Source organism: Hypomesus transpacificus, unplaced genomic scaffold (assembly GCF_021917145.1).
Source record: "Hypomesus transpacificus isolate Combined female unplaced genomic scaffold, fHypTra1 scaffold_226, whole genome shotgun sequence".
Lineage (NCBI taxonomy): Eukaryota > Metazoa > Chordata > Actinopteri > Osmeriformes > Osmeridae > Hypomesus > Hypomesus transpacificus.
Genome location: NW_025813761.1, coordinates 175618 through 198998, shown reverse-complemented (window position 1 = coordinate 198998; position 23381 = coordinate 175618). Strand labels below are relative to the sequence as shown.

The 23381-nt window shown below is 45.3% G+C and overlaps 4 protein-coding genes and 1 long non-coding RNA gene across 10 annotated transcripts; 2 read left to right on the top strand and 3 right to left on the bottom strand.

The window, feature by feature from the left end:
- Positions 1–192: 192 nt before the first annotated feature.
- Positions 193–2986, bottom strand: LOC124462567 (mucin-2-like). Its single transcript, XM_047014177.1, has 3 exons — positions 2925–2986; positions 1210–1971; positions 193–256 (listed from the first exon to the last, which is right to left on the bottom strand). Exons 1-3 carry the CDS (start codon positions 2984–2986, stop codon positions 193–195), a joined length of 888 nt encoding a protein of 295 aa, XP_046870133.1.
- On the bottom strand, positions 2623–5505 carry LOC124462587. Its single transcript, XM_047014211.1, has 7 exons — positions 5288–5505; positions 4721–4920; positions 4460–4597; positions 4146–4281; positions 3534–3717; positions 2915–3349; positions 2623–2793 (listed from the first exon to the last, which is right to left on the bottom strand). Exons 1-6 carry the CDS (start codon positions 5408–5410, stop codon positions 3204–3206), a joined length of 927 nt encoding a protein of 308 aa, XP_046870167.1. The 5' UTR covers positions 5411–5505; the 3' UTR covers positions 2623–2793; positions 2915–3203.
- Positions 5506–6204: 699 nt separating this feature from the next.
- ccna1 (cyclin A1) lies at positions 6205–9318 on the top strand. Its single transcript, XM_047014192.1, has 8 exons — positions 6205–6562; positions 6888–7278; positions 7363–7478; positions 7639–7862; positions 8011–8215; positions 8382–8495; positions 8623–8756; positions 8838–9318. Exons 2-8 carry the CDS (start codon positions 6906–6908, stop codon positions 8887–8889), a joined length of 1218 nt encoding a protein of 405 aa, XP_046870148.1. The 5' UTR covers positions 6205–6562; positions 6888–6905; the 3' UTR covers positions 8890–9318.
- Positions 9319–9480: 162 nt separating this feature from the next.
- sparta (spartin a) lies at positions 9481–21851 on the top strand. 6 transcript variants are annotated; one of them, XM_047014200.1, is made up of 10 exons: positions 9481–9664; positions 9919–10761; positions 17414–17608; positions 18353–18391; positions 18620–18791; positions 18947–19141; positions 19319–19477; positions 19649–19739; positions 20717–20926; positions 21561–21851. In XM_047014200.1, the coding sequence occupies exons 2-10, from the start codon at positions 9955–9957 to the stop codon at positions 21619–21621; spliced, it is 1929 nt and encodes a 642-aa protein (XP_046870156.1). In that variant the 5' UTR covers positions 9481–9664; positions 9919–9954; the 3' UTR covers positions 21622–21851. The 6 variants fall into 6 exon arrangements, with proteins under 6 accessions (XP_046870156.1, XP_046870160.1, XP_046870155.1 ...); XM_047014199.1 differs by having other exon boundaries at positions 9482–9664; positions 9946–10761; positions 21561–21850; XM_047014202.1 differs by lacking the exon at positions 21561–21851 and adding an exon at positions 21503–21524 and having other exon boundaries at positions 9482–9664; positions 9946–10761.
- LOC124462583 lies at positions 14145–17109 on the bottom strand. The gene is made up of 5 exons (XR_006955464.1): positions 16559–17109; positions 15820–16019; positions 15559–15696; positions 14864–15300; positions 14145–14667 (listed from the first exon to the last, which is right to left on the bottom strand). It is a non-coding gene; the product is annotated as an uncharacterized LOC124462583 (long non-coding RNA).
- Positions 21852–23381: the final 1530 nt, after the last annotated feature.

Genomic DNA, 23381 nt, shown 5'->3' with positions numbered 1-23381 from the left:
GGTGCTTGTGTGATAGTTGTGGGTGCTTGTGTGGTAGTTGTGGATGTTTCTGTGGTAGTTGTGGGTTTTTCAGTGGTAGTTGTGGGTGTTTCAATTGTTGTGGGTGTTTCTGTGGTAGGTGTGGGTTTTGTAGTTGTAGTTGTGGGTTTTGTAGTTGTAGTTGTGGGTTTTTCAGTGGTAGTTGTGGGTGTTTCAGAGGTAGTTGTGGGCATTGATGTGGTAGTTGTGGGCCTTGACGTGGTAGTTGTGGGTGTTTCTGCGGTAGTTGTGGGAGTTTGGGTGGTAGTTGTTGGTTTTTCAGTGGTAGTTGTGGATGTTTCTGTGGTAATTGTGGGAGTTAGTGTGGTAGTTGTGGGTTCTTGTGTGGTAGTTGTGGGTATTTTAGTTGTAGTTGTGGGTTTTTCAGTGGTAGTTGTGGATGTTTCTGTGGTAATTGTGGGAGTTAGTGTGGTAGTTGTGGGTTCTTGTGTGGTAGTTGTGGGTATTTTAGTTGTAGTTGTGGGTTTTTCAGTGGTAGTTGTGGGTGCTTGTGTGGTAGTTGTGGGTGTTTCTGTGGTAGTTGTGGGTACTTGTATGGTAGTTGTGGGCGTTGATGTGGGAGTTTGTGTGGTGGTTGTGGGTTCTTGTGTGGTAGTTGTGGGTTTTTCAGTGGTAGTTGTGGGTGCTTGTGTGGTAGTTGTGGGTGCTTGTGTGGTAGTTGTGGGCGTTGATGTGGCAGTTGTGGGCCTTGAAGTGGTAGTTGTGGGTGCTTCTGTGGTAGTTGTGGGTGTTGGTGTGGTAGTTGTGCGTTCTTGTGTGGTAGTTGTGGGTGTTTCAGTTGTAGTTGTAGGCGTTTCTGTGGTAGTTGTAGGAGTTTGTGTGGTAGTTGTGGGTTCTTGTGTGGTAGTTGTGGGTTTTTCAGTGGTAGTTGTGGGTGTTTCTGTGGTAGTTTTGGGTTTCTGTGTGGTAGTTGTGGGTGCTTGTGTGGTAGTTGTGGGTGTTTCTGTGGTAGTTGTGGGAGTTTGTGTGGTAGTTGTGGGTTTCTGTGTGGTAGTTGTGGGTTTTTTAGTCGTAGTTGTGGGTTTTTCAGTGGTAGTTGTGGGTGTTTCTGTGGTAGTTGTGAGTGTTGGTGTGGTAGTTGTGGGCGTTGATGTGGTAGTTGTGGGTGTTTCAGTGGTAGATGTGGGTGCTTGTGTGATAGTTGTGGGTGCTTGTGTGGTAGTTGTGGATGTTTCTGTGGTAGTTGTGGGTTTTTCAGTGGTAGTTGTGGGTGTTTCAATTGTTGTGGGTGTTTCTGTGGTAGGTGTGGGTTTTGTAGTTGTAGTTGTGGGTTTTGTAGTTGTAGTTGTGGGTTTTTCAGTGGTAGTTGTGGGTGTTTCAGAGGTAGTTGTGGGCATTGATGTGGTAGTTGTGGGCCTTGACGTGGTAGTTGTGGGTGTTTCTGCGGTAGTTGTGGGAGTTTGGGTGGTAGTTGTTGGTTTTTCAGTGGTAGTTGTGGATGTTTCTGTGGTAATTGTGGGAGTTAGTGTGGTAGTTGTGGGTTCTTGTGTGGTAGTTGTGGGTATTTTAGTTGTAGTTGTGGGTTTTTCAGTGGTAGTTGTGGATGTTTCTGTGGTAATTGTGGGAGTTAGTGTGGTAGTTGTGGGTTCTTGTGTGGTAGTTGTGGGTATTTTAGTTGTAGTTGTGGGTTTTTCAGTGGTAGTTGTGGGTGCTTGTGTGGTAGTTGTGGGTGTTTCTGTGGTAGTTGTGGGTACTTGTATGGTAGTTGTGGGCGTTGATGTGGGAGTTTGTGTGGTGGTTGTGGGTTCTTGTGTGGTAGTTGTGGGTTTTTCAGTGGTAGTTGTGGGTGCTTGTGTGGTAGTTGTGGGTGCTTGTGTGGTAGTTGTGGGCGTTGATGTGGCAGTTGTGGGCCTTGAAGTGGTAGTTGTGGGTGCTTCTGTGGTAGTTGTGGGTGTTGGTGTGGTAGTTGTGCGTTCTTGTGTGGTAGTTGTGGGTGTTTCAGTTGTAGTTGTAGGCGTTTCTGTGGTAGTTGTAGGAGTTTGTGTGGTAGTTGTGGGTTCTTGTGTGGTAGTTGTGGGTGTTTCTGTGGTAGTTTTGGGTTTCTGTGTGGTAGTTGTGGGTGCTTGTGTGGTAGTTGTGGGTGTTTCTGTGGTAGTTGTGGGAGTTTGTGTGGTAGTTGTGGGTTTCTGTGTGGTAGTTGTGGGTTTTTTAGTCGTAGTTGTGGGTTTTTCAGTGGTAGTTGTGGGTGTTTCTGTGGTAGTTGTGAGTGTTGGTGTGGTAGTTGTGGGCGTTGGTGTGGTAGTTGTGGGCGTTGATGTGGTAGTTGTGGGTGTTTCAGTGGTAGATGTGGGTGCTTGTGTGATAGTTGTGGGTGCTTGTGTGGTAGTTGTGGATGTTTCTGTGGTAGTTGTGGGTTTTTCAGTGGTAGTTGTGGGTGTTTCAATTGTTGTGGGTGTTTCTGTGGTAGGTGTGGGTTTTGTAGTTGTAGTTGTGGGTTTTTCAGTGGTAGTTGTGGGTGTTTCAGAGGTAGTTGTGGGCATTGATGTGGTAGTTGTGGGCCTTGACGTGGTAGTTGTGGGTGTTTCTGCGGTAGTTGTGGGTGTTTCTGTGGTAGTTGTAGGTGTTTCAGTGGTAGTTGTGGGTGCTTGTGTGATAGTTGTGGGTGCTTGTGTGGTAATTGTGGGTGTTTCTGCGGTAGTTGTGGGTGTTTTTGTGGCAGTTGAGAAAATCTCTGTTGTAGTTTCAGGTCCTAGTGTGGTATATAGGTTTCCAACAGTGACGATCACACAACGGAGCTCAGAGTGATATTTTGCGCTGTAAAAATCATATTTAATCAACAAATTTGTTCGATGGTAGATTTTTTCTAATTTGGTTTAAAAAAAATTAGATCATGGATTATAAAACAACTGAACTGATACAGAAAATTGAGACTGACCCGGAATTACTTAGTGCCTGGGAGACGAAGCAGATAGGATGGTCCTGTCTGTTGTCTGCTGTTGGTGTCCATCTTATTTTGAACTGTCCAGGTGCAGTTGTGGTTTTTATAAAATCGTGCGGACCACTGACCAGAAGCTCGGAAACACTTAAAAAACCACGACAACACATTCCCATAAGTATTATTCTACACTTGAGATATGTAGGATCATTCCTAGACAGGCAGACTGATTGATCTAAAGTACACGCTGCCTCTTAGTGGTGAATACATGAGTTACAGTGTATTTTCCTCACCTAGAAAAATTGACCTCTGCCCTGACTGAGATCTGCAGTGTGTTGTTGACAGCAACGTAGAAGTGGGTTCCGTAGGCCGGCGTCGGGGACAGGAACCTGGGGAGATATTCCCCCTCTGCACAGGAGGGCACTGCAGCCCCAACTGGAGCACAAGGCAGCCATGAATACTGAGATGTACTTCTGTCCTTCACATGCTTCATTGTTGTATACTTTGATAAATTTACCAACCCATCTACACACTCGACCGTTGGAAACGCCCCCCCTCCCCCCATCCCCCAGCGTGTCATAGACAAACATGTAGCCTAATCACTGTAGATAATATCTACCTCTGACTGCAAACTGTACGGGCAACTTGCTGAGAGGGCTTAACAAGGAAGTGCGGTTGGACTGCGAGCCATCCTTGTAGGTCAGGGTTATAGACGCAGTGGGGAAGTCCTCCATCATAAGCTGCACCGCGTACGTGTTTTCAGCCGAGATGGAAGTGTTCAAGTAAGATAGCGTGCATGGTGACTGAAGGGTACAAAAAATAACGTTGATTAACTGTTGGATTAAAGTTGATATGACTGTACTTAAAGGTCCCATGACATGCTGCTTTTGTGTGCTTTTATATTGGCCTTAGTGGTCCCCTAATACTGAATCAGAAGTATTTTTCTTGAAATTCAGCCTTGATTCATAATTACAGACACTACTAGCAGTCCCACAATGAGCTTTCCTCGCGACGTGGCTGAGAAGAATACCCAGGGCTTGGTTTACACCTATCAAAAGGCAAAGGTAGGCTAGGGGAACTCACTAATGTTAAATAACCTCCTTAAGTGAAATGTTCATGTCATGGGACCTTTAAATATTATTTTGCTGGAACACACTGTTTCATATGGGAGATTGCATTTGAAGTTTGATAATTATTCAACTGTCTGGGTGTGTCCTCCTTGGGCCCTTACTTTCAGTGTAAAAAAGCTTGGTAGTGAACAAGTAGCACACTCCTGGTTCCCAGATAGAGAAAATCTGCACTGAACCAGGTCTCCATCTGGATCATGGGCCAAAAACTGAAAATCCCTGGGACAATTCACTGGAACTCTTGAGGGGAGAGAGAGAGAGAACGAGAGAATGAGAGAGAGAGAGAGAGAGAGAGAGAGAGAGAACGAGAGAGAGAGAGAGAGAGAGAGAGAGAGAGAGAGAGAGTTATTTTGGGATTAAACCCTCGTATTTAGATCATGGGCTCACACAGATTAGTAAAATGATGAATGCAACTCACAGCAGAAGAGGTATGACTGTGGTCTGTGGGGATCTGTTGGCTGTCCCTGTGTCAGACCTCACTCCCAGATCCACCGTAGTTCTTAGTCTCCATGATATATCTCCAACATAGGTGTTGATCCAGTTACCACCAGACAGTCTATCAACATGAATGTAAAGTATGTTACAGTTGCACAGGCATGGGACTTAACTGGGAAAATACTATAAACATTTACAAACATATGCTTGGGCAAAGTGTTTCCATGGTTTTTTCAACACTTACTCAAGTATAAAAGGTAGGTTGGTGTCAACATTTCTAATCATGACTTCTTCCCACTGGCACCAGTCTCCACTGCTACTGTCCAGGTTATACAGAGCAGTGCTGCTAATATTGCCACAATTTCCACTCGTACATGTCCAGAGGTTAGCCCAGGCTGTAGTGGAACACGTCGTGTGAAGGGCCAACTTGAAGCGAATGTCCACCTACAATCATTCAGCAGATGTGAAGTCTAACTCACAATTCTATCCTGTAGTTTCTAAGATGGTCGAACTCGAAACACACAGTGACCATTGTAGTTTGGCTTTCAAACAGTTAGAGGGCGATAGACAACAAACTGAAAAAGTTGAATAATTTACAACATATGAATAATACGACATATGACTCTAATCTAATCTGAATCTAATCTAATATCTCAGACTGTGCATGTAATAAATACCGACCAGTTACCACGACCGGTTACCAGTATCTTCCATTCAAAAACACGAGTCCTTGTCTCTGAACATTGCAGAAGGCAGATATCCACACCTCCCTGTCAGAACTCAGAACTCTGTTTCCACTTTGTGGTCTTACCGTGTAGAATCCGTCTGCGTTGACTCCTTTGGGGTTAAAGGTCATGGTCCCTCCGTGGAAGTGGGTGGCTGAGGATCCAGAAACCAGCAGTAACAGCGGCAGCAGGATGGTAGAGACAGACATGGTGCCTACCGCATGTGAGCACCTGTGACTGCGGCCTTGGCTTTTAAAGAAAAATGCTCTGAAGGAAATGCTGAACGCGTGATGGAAGAATGAGGAAAGACACGTTGGAAAGGAGATACACCTTTCTGTGCAGCGGGGGCAGACTTAACTATGGGCGACATGGGCGAAACAAAGGATCTGAATGGTGACATTCATGCAAAAAGTTTCTATCTCTCATATGAAGGGCACGTAAATGATAGCCAAACAAAAATGCTCTCAAGGTAATATTGAATATGGCAGACAACTGCCAGGGCTGGGAAAGCCTCACACGCAGAAGCACGAGATGGGAAGGGCAGACCTATCCAATGGTGCACCTCTTTCTTTGTACAGTATGCATATAGTAAAATCGATCACACTACGAAATGCTACCAAATAAACCACAATTTATTTATAATACTGGGAATACATTGCAGTATAATTCAATTGCCAGTCATTCCGGGAGGAAGACTCTAAGTTATAACACATACTACGAAAATACAGTCTGATCGCACCGGCTCGATACACATCCCCCCATTAAGACAGAGAAACAGAGAGAGACATAACCACAGGTAGTCCGAGGTGGTGGAGTTAACAAAGAAAGGCGATGCACATCCTGCGTCGCATTGTCCGAGTGCGGGTGAGTTTGTGGTCTAATTAAACCGCTCTGGCTGTAAAGTAGCAGTGTCAACGACGTGATTTGACTGCTGACTGACAGCGTTAAGTTCTCGAAGTCTCCTGCATAAACCAGCTCTGCCGGATTGCTACCCTCTTTCTCTTTCTTTTTCTCTCTCGCACGCAAGCACACACGCATGCATGCACACACTTTGATTAATCCGAAGTGATCCATGCTTACACACTGACATGCACTGCGCGTCGGCCTGTTGCTATGAAGACGTCATCCCCGGTGTCATTGTCGGCCGTGATTGGACACCCACCAGGGCAGCGGCAACTTCTACAATTTTCGGAATCTGCAACAGCTGAGTTGACAGTGCAACAGCTGATTGGTGCGCTCTTTGGAATGAACAATACATAAACTTTGAGACCTTTCACAGTTCAATGTGAAGCTAGCCAGCGAGTTTACGCGGTCAAACTTCTTAAGGAATTTTCTACACGTGCTCCGTATAATAACAAAAGGTTTGTAAAAAAGTTTTAGCCTGCTAGCTAGTATCGTTTAAATTGCCGGACGAAATGGCCACCTTACTGTTCAGAGCCACTACTGCTAACTATCCAGTTGTGTTAAATGTATACCTCTATACAAATCTTATGATTGACTATTTTATACGGGTTTTAAGCTAAATGTTTCGTTTCTCAGAATTGGCAAGCAAGTTTGGGAGTGTTGACTGTGCCACTGTCACCTGGTAGTCATGGCAGCAATTACCCTGCGCTTCTAACATACGGCGACTTGTTTTGTGTACTTATCAAGCTGTTTGTTTGCACCGACTTTTTACACACTAAATAGGTCGTAGCTTGTCTGAAGATGAGCTTTAACACAGCCGGCGCGTTCGCTAGCCGCAGTAGCCAAGAAAATGTTGCTGCTGGCTCAAGCAGAATGGATCCAACCCGTATGCAGAGGGCAAAACAAAGAACGGTCCTCGGCCTACTGAGTGAAAACGAACAGCACAGCCGTTTAGCCGGAGGTCAGCCCTCTAAACTCGGGTCCATCTCGGAGAACTCTCAGACGACGTTTCCGGGCTGTACATCCAGCTCCAGCTTTGATGTCTTTCTGGATGACCCATGTGAGGTTGTCCTCCCTGCCTGTACTGAAGTCGTGGTTTCACCTCAGTTGGTGAATGAGGATAGGGCAGCCTTGCAACATAAAGATTTCCGGCTCTTCCTCGACCTGAGCTCAGGTGAGATGCATTGGGGTTAGCAATAATGATTCATGCATCATGCATGCCAGCCTATCAATGAATGGAGGTGTACCTTCTTTTCAGGCACATGTATGGACACCTCAATGCAATCCCTACCTGATGAACCAATGACATCAGAGGATATGCTGGGCCTGTCTGAGTACGCGGAAGACATCCACCGGCATTTGCGAGAGAGTGAGGTGCGTTACTGCTTTAACAGCTGCCATCTAGGTCTAATGGCATTCAGTTAAATGACTTTACACTCAAACCATCCCCCCCCCCCCTGACCTTGCAGCAGACATTTTGTCTGTCCCTTACTCTAATGCGTTTACAAGTCCCACCCCGGTTTGTCATTTACAGATGAAATGCCACCCCAAACATGGCTACATGCGAAAGCAGCCAGACATCACTAACTGCATGCGTGTCATCCTGATGGACTGGCTGGTGGAGGTGTGTCTGGAGTACAAGCTGTGCAACGAGACCTTCTTCCTGGCCGTCAACTACATTGACCGTTTCCTGTCCTGCATGTCAGTGCTTCGGGGCAAACTGCAGTTGTTGGGCACGGCTGCCATAATGCTCGCAGCGTAAGTTTTTTTTTTTTTTTTTTTTTTTTTTTTTTTTTTTTTTTTTTTTTTTTTGCTTTGACGTTTTTTTTTTTTTTTGTCAGAGCGGTTTGACAAACGGCCCCCGTCGTTCCAAATCGAATGCCATCCATTGCCGTTTCTTCTTCAGGAAGTACGAGGAGATCTACCCCCCGGAGGTGGACGAATTTGTGTACATTACGGACGACACGTACACCAAGAAACAGGTGCTTCGCATGGAGCACCTCGTCCTGAAAGTGCTGGCGTTTGACATGACCGTGCCCACAACGCATCACTTCCTGCTCCAGTACATGACTGTGCAGTCTGTCTGCTCCCAGACACAGAACCTCGCCCAAGTAGGTCCCAACCTGTCAGTCTAAACATGAGCAACGTTATCTACCACTGATCTGGGTTGGCACTCTTTCCATATTCCAAGGAACACTTGATACTGTAGGAATGTCATCGACTTAGGTTTCTAGGTGTGCGTACCACTCAGGGTTGTATTGTGGTTTCATCTTCCAGTATGTGTCAGAGTTGAGTCTGCTGGAAGTAGACCCTTTCCTGCAGTACGTGCCGTCTATGGTGGCAGCGGCAGCCTACTGTCTGGCCAACTACACAGTAAACAGAACATTCTGGGTGAGCTGTCCTGATCGATCCCGTGGCTTCGTTCTGTAATGGTTTGAATACAACCCTTGTCGGTTGGGTAATTCAGTTGGGACATTCGACCAATCAAAATGACTAATCCTGTGCTTTGCTTCCTTAGCCTGATGCCTTGGGTGCCTTCACTGGTTACACCCTGTCGGAGATTGCCCGTTGTCTGAAGGACCTGCACAAGCTCTACCTCGGTGCGGAGAGTCGCCCCCAACAGGCCATCAGGGAGAAGTACAAGAGCTCAAGGTGGGTTGAAGGGCACTGACTTGTCTTCATGGCTGTTTTTGCTATACTCCTGCTTCAGCTTATCTTGTATCCTTTTCACAGGTATGGAAATGTGTCGGCCATGACTCCTCCCCCTTCTCTACCTTTCCACTGAGGCAACTGGAACCTTCTGTGGCCTGCAGCACGACACAGCGCTTACCTGTTTTGTAGATATGTGATTTTGTAAAATTACTTTTTTAAATTGAATTTTTTAACCGGTGTAAATAAGCCATTTTTATTATAGTTAGCTATCAAGGTAACAATAAAAATTATAAAGTTTCTTGTGAACTTTAAACTTGACTGCTTGAGGTGTTGTATTGTTGGTTCTAGTCTGAGATCAGGATTTGCCCCAAGTCTGTAAAAGCCATTCGTCAAACGTTCAAATCTTTTACTGTATCTTGTGTGAAACCTCCCCAGAATCATGGACTTCAGTCTGCGTCTTGTATGTTGCATCATGAGATTAAAATGACAAGTTACCATATTTTTTTTTGCCTCTTAATGATTTTCAAATACGTGTTCACAGAGCTAACCTGTTTATTTTTTTATTGACAAAGGCCATGTCAACCAGGCGTTCGCTAAGGCACGTTTCAATTTCATTTCAAGGCTTCCCACCCAGACGAACATCAAGTCATTATTGTATTTATCGTTATAGTGGGACATCTATTGGAAGAACTGTAGTATGACATGGGATACTCTACTCATGGGGTGGATCTACAAGTTGTTTGATTCATCACAAGACCGACAGCCTGTGTTTGGCGGACTCCGCGTCAGAATGTTAATGACAGCTCCGCGTTAACAGAAATACAGGCTTAAACGGACTTTTTTTTAATCGTTGGCTTGTTCCCGTATGGTGTACTTTTCCGGAACTTTCAAGTTAGGCATATATTAAGGTGCGTATCATAACTTATCGACAAACATCCAGTCCATCAACGAACACATTAACCATAGCAGTTGTCTCTCAGGTAAAACCTGATACGAGTTGAAAACACAGATGCGTAGCTATGAGATTTGTCATGCGAGATTCCAGTGCGTACACCTTTTAAATCACCCATTACTCCTGTAGTTTCTGTTACGTATGGTGGATTATAAGCGCTTAATATAAGTGCATATTTTTGTACCCCTCTCTCACATAAATTCTCCTCAGATTAGCCCTCTTGTCCGTTTTCTATAGTTCCAGAGAATGGCGTTGGCTGAGCCAGCGGAGCTGTTGTTGATCAAGGACCAGCATAACCGTGCGCTGGCGTGCCTAACCCGAGGGCTGGCTGCCGACGAGGCCGGGAGGAGACCTGAGGCCCTGGAGCTCTACCGGAGGGGCAGGGAGCACCTCACCCAGGGCCTGGAGGTGCCTACTGGGGGGGACAGGCACAACGGAGCCCCTTGGGACACGGCCAGACAGCTACAGCTGAAGATGAGGCTGACTCTGAGGAACATCTCCACCAGACTCGATGACCTGGAGACTGCAGAGTCCATGACCACGGAGGGGCCAAGTGAACTGGCGTTGGATCTTCCCAAGCAGAATCTCTATCCCACCCTGGGGCCCAACGTTCAGCCTACCTCCAACCCCCTCCTCCGCCTCTACCCTACCGTGCCCGTCACCTCCACCCAGACCCCGCACCCACCCACACCATCTCCCTCTGCTGGAGCTTCAGGGACCACAGGCCCATCTCTGCCCATCTTCCCAGTACCGGCCCTGGGAGCCCCAGGAGAGCAGCCCCCAGCCTATACACCCCAGCCCACGGATGGGCACCACAGCCTGGCCTACAGCCCTGTAGCAGGGCGCCTGGGGGGCCAGCCCCGGGGGTTTGCGGCTGAAACGGCAACGGGAGATGGAGATGAGCTGCTGTTTCTCCCTAGAGGGGTGCAGATGTTTTTCGTGAGCGCCGAAGGACAGGTCAGCTCCCCCTCTCACCCTGGTTATCTACGCATCATCACTTTCGGCGGCGGGAGCAACGACGCGTCCGGCAAAGCGCCTTCAACCTTCCTACACGTAAGCAACATCTGAGGGTCATGTGACATGTTTAGTGGTAGGATATAGACACACACTGGACACACTACCGTCTCTAACGACAAGTCAACTCTAACAAGCGACATGATTTCTCTCCGTCTTATCTTGTTTTGTTTCAGATATGATAGAGATGGATAGACAGATCATGATAGGTTACAGATGAAGCTACGCGATGTGCTTATCTTAGCATCAGCGTTCAGTCAGTACTGAGTGAGAGCTGGGTGGAAAGCAGGGGTCCAGAGAGACCACAGTGGCCTCCACGCAGCTTGAATCAGATGACCATGGCCCTCGTGGAAATAATTACAAATAATTAAGCGGGGAATCTGGGCTGCACATAGATCAGCATTCTCCATTCTGGAGCTCCTGGTGGGCTGATCCGTAAAAGTTGAGACATGTACAGTTTAAGAGGGCTGAGGATTGGAAATTGAAGCACAATTGGTATCTAGAGTCTACTAAATCGAGTGTCGGGGTTGTTAATTGACTATACAATACAGTTGCAATAGAGAACACCCAAAGATGGATTCCTGCTGAGCTTTTTAAAACCAGTCTGTCCACATTTTGGTTTGTTGCTCAACCACAGCTTGAAATTCTTGGCAATGCAAAGGGCCTGTTGCCAAAACTCAAGTGACTGCTGCTGTCTGGAGCAACTTGAACCCAACCCGTGACTTCACTGGAAGACAGGTGGCTCAGCAGTTAGGGTATCGGGCTATAAATTGGAAGGTTGCCGGTTTGATTCTTGGCCGTGCAAAAATGACGTTGTGTCCCTGGGCAAGGCACCTCACCCTACTTGCCTCGAGGGAATGTCCCTGTATCTACTGTAAGTCGCTTTGGATAAGAGCGTCTGCTAAATGACTAAATGTAAATGTGATTCTGCTCCTCAGTCTGAGTGTGTGTCGGCCTTGTACACAGTTTATCACTGTGAATACGGTAGTGTGTGGGGTGCTTTCAGCCTGCCCTCTGCCCCAGTAGGACAAATGCCTCAGTAACAGATGACACTGCGGTTCCGTTGTGTCCACGGCCAGAGGCTCAATCTCTGGGTGGCCCTGGGAGAGGTCAGGCCAAATACCTCTCTGGTGGCTGCTGCCTGGAACACAGCATCACACACACATACTGGCTGACTGTTGAAATACAAGCACAGACATTGAGAATGTCTCATAAAAATGGTGGCGGGAGGGGGGGGGGGGGGGGGGGGTCGGGGGGTCGGAGGGTAGTGTTTTACAATTTTCTTTGTTAAATGTGTTGTGTTCTGGTTTGACCCCTTTGCCATAGATAGCTGTTGAGTGTGTGAGTTGCAATCTCCAGTCTCTTGGTGGACACCGCTCAATCACTTCCAGTGTGTGTCTCTTTGTGTAAATGCAGGTGTGTGACTGGCTCTTCCCTGGAGACCCCAGTGCTACTGGCCAACTCTGGCATCTTTATGTTCCCAGACACCATGGCTGTTGTACTTTCGGGGTCTGGTGTGGTAGTAGTATTTGTTGGTATGGTAGGCAGTGTTTCCCACAGATTAGAAATCTAATTGTGGCCGGGAGGGGTGGGGGGTTGTAATTTGTTACATTAAATATTAATCCAAAATGATTCACACCTTCACAAAATTAACAACTAACATATAATTTCTGCATTATGAATGATGTAGCAACGCTAGTGCTAAACAACTATTTAACTGGTCGGCTCCATGACGCCGGGTAAGTAGCTAGCTCTTGAGACTTCTCACTAAAAGAACGAAGGGGAAACTTCGAGTACTGTAAGTCGCTCTGGATAAGAGCGTCTGCTAAATGACTAAATGTAAATGTGAGTAAGCTACCTAGCGAAAAGTAGCCTCAACTTTCCTCGACTTTTAGCTACGGCACTAATGCTGAAGGCTCGCTGATATAGCTGTCGGTCTTACTAGAACGGCATATGTATGCATTGTTGACTGTTGACTGCGTGCATATGTGAGAAAGACGCATGAGTGACAGAGAGACGGAGGGAGAGCAGGGGAAAGGAAATGCAGCTGAACGAATACGCTGCGTGTTTTAACCTAAATAGCGATAAAAAAAAAATATTTTACGAAACGCAATGTGTGGCGGCCGGTGTTGATTCTGTGGCGCACCGCCACAAATAAGTCTATGTGTGGGAAACACTGGTAGGTGTGAATGTTGGTGTGGTAGTAGTATTTGTTGGTGTGGTAGTTGTGAATGTTGGTGTGGTAGTAGTCTTTGTTGGTGTGGTAATAATAATAATAAGACTTTATTTATATAGCACATTTCATACAAGAATTGCTGTTCAAGGTGCTTTACATAAAATCAATAAAAACAATAATACAAGTAACAAAAAAGTAATAAAAGTAGTAGTTTTGTTGGTGTGGTAGTAATAAATAAGATTTTATAGCACATTTCTTACAAGAATTGCAGTTCAAGGTGCTTTACATAAAATCAATGAAAACAATAATACAAGTAATACAAATAATCAAAGTAGTCGTATGTGTTGGTGTGGTAGCTGTGTTTGTTGGTGTGGTAATTGTAGTTGTTGGTGTGGTAATTGTGAATGTTAATGTGGTAGTTGTTGCATCAGGTATAATAGTTGTGTTTGTTGTGAAAATGTGTGTCGTAGTTTCGGGGTCTGGTGTGGTAGTTGGGTTTGTTGGTGTGGTAGTAGTATTTGTTGGTGTGGTAGTAGTATTTGTTGGTGTGGTAGTTGTGTTTGTTGGTGTGGTAGTAGTATTTGTTGGTGTGGTAGTTGTGTTTGTTGGTGTGGTAGTAGTATTTGTTGGTGTGGTAGTTGTGAATGTTGGTGTGGTAGTTGTGGCATCAGGTATAATAGTTGTGTTTGTTGTGAAAATGCGTGTTGTAGTTTCGGGGTCTGGTGTGGTAATAGTATTTGTTGGTGTGGTAGTAGTATTTGTTGGTGTGGTAGTTGTGAATGTTGGTGTGGTAGTTGTGAATGTTGATGTGGTAGTTGTGGCATCAGGTATAATAGTTGTGTTTGTTGTGAAAATGTGTGTTGTAGTTTCGGGATCTGGTGTGATAGTAGTATTTGTTGGTGTGGTAGTAGTATTTGTTGGTGTGGTAGTTGTGAATGTTGGTGTGGTAGTTGTGGCGTCAGGTATAGTAGTTGTGTTTGTTGTGAAAATGTGTGTCGTAGTTTCAGGGTCTGGTTTGGCAGTTGTGTTTGTTGGTGTGGTTGTAATATTTGTTGGTGTGGTAGTTGTGAATGTCGGTGTGGTAGTTGTGGCATCAGGAAAAGAAGTGTTTGTAGTTAAAATGTGTGTCGTAGCTTCGGGGTTAGGTGTGGTATATAGGTTTCCAACGGTGACAATCACACAACGCAGCTCAGAGTGATATTTGAGGCTGTAAAATAATTTAACAAATTTGTCAGATGGTAGATTATTTCAAATTTGGTACTTAAAATGATAGATCACGGATTATAAAACAACTGAACTGATAGAGAATCACTTGAATTAGCAAAATGGAGACTGACCCGACTTCCTGCGCCTGGGAAACGAAGCAGATAGGATGGTCCTGTCTGTCGTCTTCTGTTGGTGTCCATCTTATTGTGAACTGTCCAGGTGCAGTCGTGGTCTTTATAAAATCGTGCGGACCACTGACCAGAAGCTCGGAAACGCTTAAAAAACCACAACAACACATTCCCATAAGTATTATTCTAGACTAAGGATATGTAGGATTATTTCTAGACAGGCAGACTGATTGATGTAAAGTACACGCTGCCTCTTAGTGGTGAATACATGAGTTACAGTGTATTTTCCTCACTTGGAAAGATTGGCCTCTGCCCTGACTGAGATCTCCAGTGTGTTGTTGACAGCAACGTAGAAGTGGGTTCCGTAGGCCGGCGTCGGGGACAGGAACCTGGGGAGATATTCCCCCTCTGCACAGGAGGGCACTGCAGCCCCAACTGGAGCACAAGGCAGCCATGAATACTGAGATGTACTTCTGTCTTTCACATGCTTCATAGTTGTACACTTTGATAAATGGAACAACCCACCCACAAACTCGATGGTTGGATATTTTTCTAATTTTCTCAAATCCATCCCTATCCCCCAGCCTGTTAAAGACAAACATGTAGCCTACATAGGGGAGATAATATCTACCTCTGACTGCAAAATGTACGGGCAACTTGCTGAGAGGGCTGGAGGAACTCCGGTTAGACTGCGAGCCATCCTTGTAGGTCAGGGTTATAGACGCAGTGGGGAAGTCCTCCATCATAATCTGCACCGCGTACGTGTTTTCAGCCGAGATGGAAGTGTTCAAGTAAGATAGCGTACATGGTGACTGAAGGGTACAAAAATAACGTTGATTAAGATTTAGTTTAAATGTTTAATATGGGAGATTTACACTTGAAATATGATCATTCTTCTCGAATGTCTGGGTGTGTCCTCCTTGGGTCCTTACTTTCAGTGTAAAAAAGCTTGGTAGTGAACAAGTAGCACACTCCTGGTTCCCAGATAGAGCAAATCTGCACTGAACCGGGTCTCCATCTGGATCATGGGCCAAAAACTGAAAATCCCTGGGACAATTCACTGGAACTCTTGAGGGGAGAGAGAGAGAACGAGAGAATGAGAGAGAGAGAGAGAGAGAGAGAGAACGAGAGAGAGAGAGAGAGAGAGAGAGAGAGAGAGAGAGAACGAGAGAATGAGAGAGAGAGAGAGAGAGAGAGAGAGAGAGAGAGGGAGAGGGAGAGGGAGAGAGGGAGAGAGGGAGAGAGGGATAGTTATTTTTTGAGTAAACCCTCGTATTTAGTTATTGGGCTCACACAGATTAATCTAATCAGATAAATACAACTTACAGCAGAAGAGGTATGACTGTGGTCTGTGGGGATCTGTTGGCTGTCCCTGTGTCAGACCTCACTCCCAGATCCACCGTAGTTCTTAGTCTCCATGATATACCCCCAACATAGGTGGTGATCCAGTTACCACCAGACAGTCTATCAACATGAATGTAAAGTATGTTATAGTTGCACAGGCATGGGACTTAACTGGGAAAATACTATAAACATTAACAAACATATGCTTGTGCAAAGTTTTTCCATGGTTTTTTCAACACTTACTGAAGTATAAAAGGTAGGTTGGTGTCAACATTTCTAATCATGACTTCTTCCCACTGGCACCAGTCTCCACTGCTACTGTCCAGGTTATACAGAGCATTGCTGCTAATACTGCCACAATTTCCACTCGTACATGTCCAAAGGTTAGCCCAGGCTGTAGTGGAACATGTCGCTTGAAGGGCCAACTTGAAGCGAATGTCCACCTACAATCATTGAATCACTTGAGTCATGTTTTATAACATATGACAAATACAACATACTTTCACAACAGTAGCAGGCTCAATGCTAACTACATAATGGGCTTGATTTACATTACATTTAGTCATTTAGCCGACGCTCTTATCCAAGATTTGTAATCTTACATCTATATCAAATAGAGTTCAAATAGGGAGTCAGATGGCTGAGCGGGTAGAGCATCGGGCTAGTAATCTGAAGGTTGCCAGTTTGATTCCCGGCCGGTGCACATGACGTTGTGTCCTTGGGCAAGGCACTTCACCCTACTTGCCTCGGGGAGAATGTCCCTGTACTTACTGTAAGTCACTCTGGATAAGAGTGTCTGCTAAAAATGACTAAATGTAAAAATGTAAAAAATAGGCAGGGAAATCCCTGACTGCGCATAAAATAAATGCCAAGCAGCTACCAGTATCTTCCACTCAAAAACATTTATCCTTTTCTGTGTAATTTAGAAGAAATCAGACATCCACACTATAGTCAGATGGCTGTTTCCACTTTGTGGTCTTACCGTGTAGGATCCGTCTGCGTTGACTCCTTTGGGGTTAAAGGTCATGGTCCCTCCGTGGAAGTGGGAGGCTGAGGATCCAGAGAGCAGCAGCAACAGAGGCAGCAGGATGGTAGAGACAGACATGGTGCCTACCGCATGTGAGCACCTGTGACTGCAGCATCTGCTTTTAAACCAAAACGCTCTGAAGGAACTACTGAATATGTTATGGAAGAATGAGGAAAGAAGGACACGTTGGAATGGAGATTCATGGGGGTGACATGGACAATAAAAATAAATCGGATTGGTGACGTTCGTGAGATCAGTTTCTATTTGCGGATCAGTTTCGAGTCTATGAACGGCACGTAAATGATAGGCTATAATGTCACTGTGTGGGAGTATTCACCTTGAGGAAGTGGGCTCTTTGCTTCTGGTTTGTGTGCTGGGCAGACTACTGCTTGGGAGTACTCCCTGACAACTGCATACGTGGGGCTTGAGAACAAATTGTTCTTAAAAACCTTTGGTGAATGAGGCTCAATGTCATTGAACTCTCCTCTACCCTTTTGGCGTCAAACATCTCTTTAATCATTACACCTGTTTAAAGCCCTTTGAACCTTTAATTGTTTGTTATCTGTCACTAACAGACACGTTTGCAAACTCTTGTTAGAGCGCTAAAACCTATTTAAGATGATAATAATTCATAATAATTCAATAGTTTTAATTTAATTTAAATGAATATGTTTTTAGGGATGCTGAGATTAAAATTAGGTGTGCTTGAGCACGCCTAAAAAGAAATAGTCGTTTGTGTGAGTTGCAAGCTCCATTCTCTGTGTGGAAACCGCTGAATCACTTAGTGTGTGTCTCTTTGTGTAAACGCAGGTGTGTGACTGGCTCTACCCTGTAACCTTGGAGACCCCAGTGCTACTGGCCAACTCTGGCATCTTCATGTTCCCAGACACCATGGCTGGCCCCCAGGGGTCCTACGTGGGCATAGTGCTGTCCTCAGAGATGCCTGAGGCAGACAGAGACATGTTCCAGGACATTCTGGCCCAGCTCACAGACCTCAGGATCCAGGTTGGTTTACTCTGAATATGCTGGTGTTAGCGAACATGGGAGTTGATAAAGGCGACATGGGGGTCAAGAAGGGGTCAAGAAGGGGTCTGTCGTGAACAGGGGCGGTTCTACACGGGGGCCTACAGGGGCCTGTGCCCCTGTAAACAAATTCCTGGCCCACCCTGTGGCCCCCCTGACTGAATAAATTCCCCCCCAAAAATGTTTTACACATTTTCTTTTTCTAGTAGTCATCATGAAACGAGGAAGGGACATTGCAGCCTTTTTTGCCCCATTAAATAAAAAAGTTAGAGAAACATATCAAGGTATTGAGAGAGCTGAGGAGCTGGAAGAGGGAGAGCCAGAGCCGTTTGTATGATTTTAATGTAAAGCAAAATTAAGTAATGTTTAAATATCATTTGTTTCCGTTTTTTAATGTGTGCCACTCTGATTAAACACTGGGCCCCCCTTGGGCCCCCCTTGGCCCCCCCATTAAAATTTGTCTAGAACCGCCACTGGTCGTGAAGACTTTGGGTGTTCATTGCTGTTTTTTCAAAGAGGAAGAGTCAAGGATACAAAGGTTTACATAATTTGGTAGATCACTTGCTAGATTGCTTTTGAAATGACTTCCTATATTGTTTGTTACTATTGATAATCAGATTGGTTAAGAGATTTCCGGTTAGATTATTGTGTTTGATATCATTCTGTGTGGGAGTTGTCTTTTTGTTGTCTTGGCTATTTTAGAAGTTTGTTTCCTTGTCCGACAAGAATGGAGTACATCCATTCCGTCACATTCACGCGAATCAAGTAGGTGTTTAACGTACTCAGATACTTGATGGGGGTCACACTAACTCAGGTCTGGGTGGAAAGTCTCTTGGCAGCCTTACTGGTGCATTCGTCACCGGTATAAAACCACAGCTTGAGGAAACACTAACAGCATGTTCTAATGAAGCACCCCCCCCCCCCCCTTCCAGCCATGTTAAGATACAAAAACAAACAGTAATATGGACCGTGTCACCTCATCCCGTTTGATAGGCTCTGGAGGAGGGGTCGAGTTCAGAGGTCATGAACCTGAGTGAGAAAGTCCCCATTGGTCCGCCCGGGGACAGGTCAGGAGTCCCCATGGCAACTGGGGGTGCGATGGGGGAGGAGGAGAAGCCGCCTGTCCCTGAATGGAGCGAGAAGATGTCCCAAAGCATCCTGGCAGGTGTGTGTCTGTGAGACCGAAGGTTTGTGGGAAGGCACCGGATCCCACACAGTCTCTAGTCTTCTCTGACAGATACAAATATACTTATTGATATGCGTACACATACATCGTGTGTACGTACCTCACTTACAAAACATTCTCATCCCCTCCCATAGGCACCTCTTGGCTGAGTAAAGGCTTTCTGAAAGGGGCTGAGGCCACTGGCAAGGCCATCCACAAGGGAGCGTCCAAGCTGCGCGAGCACATCACCCCGGAGAACACGCCTGCGGAGGTTAACCCCCGCGTGACCAGGGGCCTGCACGTGGCCAAACAGGCCACCGGGGGCGCTGTGCGCGTCAGCCAGTTCCTGGGTAAACATCGGGGGCTTGGGGCGGTGGTTGTTATGATTACTGGCATGTCACCATGTGTATCTCCCGTACGCGTGCGTTTTTTGCTCATGACATTCATTCATGTGTTTGATTATATCCTTTTCTGATTGTGTTTTTTTGACACGCTGTGTGTGTGTGTGTGTGTGCGTGCACTGGCAGTAAACGGAGTGTGCGTGGTAGCCGGATGTGTGGGGGACAAGCTAGCCCCCCACGTGAAGAAACACGGCGCCAAGCTCATCCCAGAGTCCATGAAGAAGACCCAAGATGGACGCTCAAACCTGGATGGTGCCATGATTGTAGCAGCAAGCAGTATGCAGGGTGCGTCGCCTCTATCGTAGCCTTATGTTTGGCTGCTAATGTACGATTAGACACACCCCCTATGTCCTGAAGGACAGCTTAAATCTTCTTTAGAACAGTTTCGGAAGTCAACCCTGTGTACTCCAGGTTGGTGAGATGCTCATCTGGTTATTTGAACCTTATTTTTACCAGGTCTCTCGGCTATATGGACCGGTTTGGAAACTGGGGCGAAGACCGTGGGCAAAAGCGTGCGGTCTGAGACGGTCACGACAGTGAAGTATAAGTAAGTCCTCCTCTTCTCCCTCTCCTCCAATGACGCGGTCATCCACGGTTTCCTCCTTTTCTGAGGGCTACACTCTCAGTCCTTTTCTGTTTTGTCAAGCCTTGCGTTCGATTCCAGTCGTCCTGGGTGTCAGTATATCTCTGTTTCAATAGTAATGTGATTGGCTTATGGAGCTACTGTATGGATCAGGATTGGATGCAGAGATAGACAGTCACCCAGGCTGGACTTGTTTTCAACTTTGGGGAAATAATATAACTTCACACCTCTTTTTCAGATATAGGGGGCTAGAGAATCTGTTAAACCCCAGAAATATATAACTGAAGGGGAGTTCAAAACAGATTTGAACGGACCCCTAGTGGCTGAACACTCCTGCTTCTTCTCTGACTAACTCAGAGGCGATTTCAGAACAACACCAAGCCTTTTGACTTTGTGTTTATCGAGGTGATCGCACGGATCCGAAAGCAATATGGAGGAATTGGGCTTCTCGAATAAAAAGCTACAGGGTTGGACTTATGACCAAAACGATTTGATTATACCTACTTTTTCATTTGTTGAGGCTGCATATGCAAATGATGAAGTGGCTTGGGCTTTGGGGACAGCTTCATGTCTGGTCTGTTGGGGTCTTCGCTGAGTCATCTGTGTTGTGGACAGCTAAATGCCTGTGTGGAATGAGTGGTGGTCCGGCTGGTTATTCTGTGAGGTGGTGACTCTCATCTAACTTGTGTAGAATAAAACGGACATGAATTCAAATACCTTACCTCTCTTGTTTTTTTTGACCTGTAACATTCTGCTGTGGTCAATAACAACAAATTAGCCACTGACCTATTGCCTTACCTTTAGCTCGTCCTATATTTGATATTTAGCACTTTCTAGTAGCCTACAGATATTGTAACTGGCTCCCCAACATGTCCTTAGTAATAGCTTTCTTGTTGACGTACTATATTTTCTAACCCGGGCCGCTGTCATTGGTGGTGAAGGTATGGCGAGGAAACCGGGCAAGCCACAGACACGGCTGTTCAGTCTGTGGTCAACGTGGGCGTGACGGCCTTCAACATGGACAACCTGGTAATAAAGGGCGTATTGAAGGGCACCGGGAAGACCACCGCCAAGGCTGCGGTCAAAGACCACAACCCGACAACCGGAGAACCGGCCGAGAAGCGAGAGAAGGAGTATGGGGAGAAAGCGAAGTAAGAGGTGTAGGGTATATTTTTTTGCTGTGGTCACGTGTTTGCAAAATGAGCAGAGAGAGGGTTATACTTTAGGTGTTTTTTTAATTATTATTATAATTATCTGTTTGGCCATGTGCATTATATATATAATTAATATTATAGACTACATATATCTGATTGATTAACTGTTGACATCTTGCATCTCAAAATTGATATATTTTGATATTGTAAGTGATTCACAGTGTATTTTATCTAAGTATTTCCCAGCCCTAATTATTTGCACTATTAACATTTAAACCACTCAAGTAAATTAGTGTTATTCATGCCATTTGTTAATATTGCAAAGATAACCCCCAAAATACCATGAAGTAAATAAAGGATTAGGCTATGTGTACATTAGTGAATACACATAATGATATTTCTGTTGATCTATTTTTTGCCCCTTGGTTAAAATAAAAAGGTCAAACCGGTAGTGTATTCATTCATAATGCATCATTTAGACTTGTGTGCAACGCACACACACATCTCAACTATTGCTATCGGATAACTTTACATAAAAAAACCTATGACCCACATTTATGTCGATTTTTTTAGAAAATGAGTTCCAATGTAAGTAAAATGAACTGGGCCATTGCGTCGCCTCTTCTTACAGCAAGTCGGATACCAGAAGTTTCCATGGGATACCAGAGGAACAAACTTTTAATGTAGGCTAATTAGTACAACTTTGTGGCCTACGATGGGAGAAAGACAGACTTGATCAAATATGATCTAGCTCGCTTGCAGGCCGAATTGGAACAGGAGAGAGAAAGGAAGTAAGTACCCTTGGCCGCACAATAGAACAAAAGTATTGTTGTTGTAAGGTCATCGCGTGTTTATAGCAGCGGCGGTTCTACACGGGGGCCAGTGCCCCTGTAACAATGTCCCTGGCCCCCCCTGTGGCCCCCCTGAGCTGACTGAATAATAATAAACGTTTTTTCTTTTCTTTTTTTAACACGTTTTTCTTTTAGTAGTCATCATGAAACGAGGAAGGGACATTGCAGCCTTTTTTGCCGCAGTAAATAAAAAAGTTAGATAAACATATCAAGGTATTGAGATCACTTACTGCAGGGGTGTCGAACTCCGGTCCTCGAGGGCCGCTGTCCTGCATGTTTTAGATGTTTCCCTGCTCCAACACACCTGATTCAATTAAAAGGGTTGTTATAACGACCATTCATTCGAATCAGGTGAGCTGGATCAGGGAAACATCTAAAACATGCAGGACAGCGGCCCTCGAGGACCGGAGTTCGACACCCCTGACTTACTGTGTCTCTTTGGGTATGCACAGGTGTGTGACTGGTGATGGGAGAATGAGGAAAGAAAGACACGTTGGAATGGAGATCAGCTTTTCTGTAGAACAGGGGCGTAGTGGGCTATAAATAATAATCGGAGTGGTGACATTTGTGCGATTAGGTTTTATTGCTCATTTTATGAGCACGTACATGATAACCTATAATGTCATTGTGTCAATCACACCATAATTCTTTTCACCTGTGCTACCTGTCCCCTCCCCCCCACTCCAGGTGCTCCCTATGATCTGATTGTTTCCTTGTGTATTTAACCTCTCTTTCTCTCTCCTTGTTCTGGTTGTTTCTTTGTGTATTTAACCTCTCTCTCTCCTCGTTCTGGTTGCTAGTTTGTCTTGTGTATTTCCCGAGTCATCCCAGCCGGTTTATTGTTCTTCTCAGTGTTCCTGGTATGTGTATCTAGATTACCCGTGTACCAAACCCTGCCTGCCAAGTGCCCAATTCAGCCTGCCAATTTTAGATTAATAAAATACTGTTACCCATTATACCTGCCTCTGCTGTCTGCATTTGGGTCTTGGCCTGAGCCGCGACAGTGTGGGAGTATTCACCTTGACGGAGTGGGCTCCCTGATTCTGGTTTGTGAGCTAGGCAGACTACTGCCTGAGCTGGGCAGACTGCTGCCTGAGCTGGGAAGGTCTCCCACACAGAAGCACCAGGGGGGAGCGGGGGAATCTATCCAATACTTATAGTTGATGTACCCTTAGTATAGATAGTCATTTTAGGTTCCTATACAATACAATACCCGAACTTAAACTCTGGATTTGTTTTATTACAGTATAATGTATATTTCAATTGCCAGTCATTTCAGGATGGAAGACTCAGTAATAAGTTATAACACACTATTGAAAATACAAACAGTCTGATCTCTGTATGGCCCTCGGAGAAGTCAGGTTGAATACCTTTATATTTTAGATTGCGTTTGAAATGACTTGCTTTTGTATGATTTTAATGTAAAGCAAAATTAAGTAATGTTTTAATATCATTTGTTTCTGTTTTTTAATGTACCACTCTGATTAAACACTGGGCCCACCTTGGGGCCCCCTTGGCCCCCCCATAAAAATGTGTCTAGAACCGCCACTTGTCGTGAAGAGTTTGGGTGTTCATTGCTGTCTTTTCAAAGGGGAAGAGTC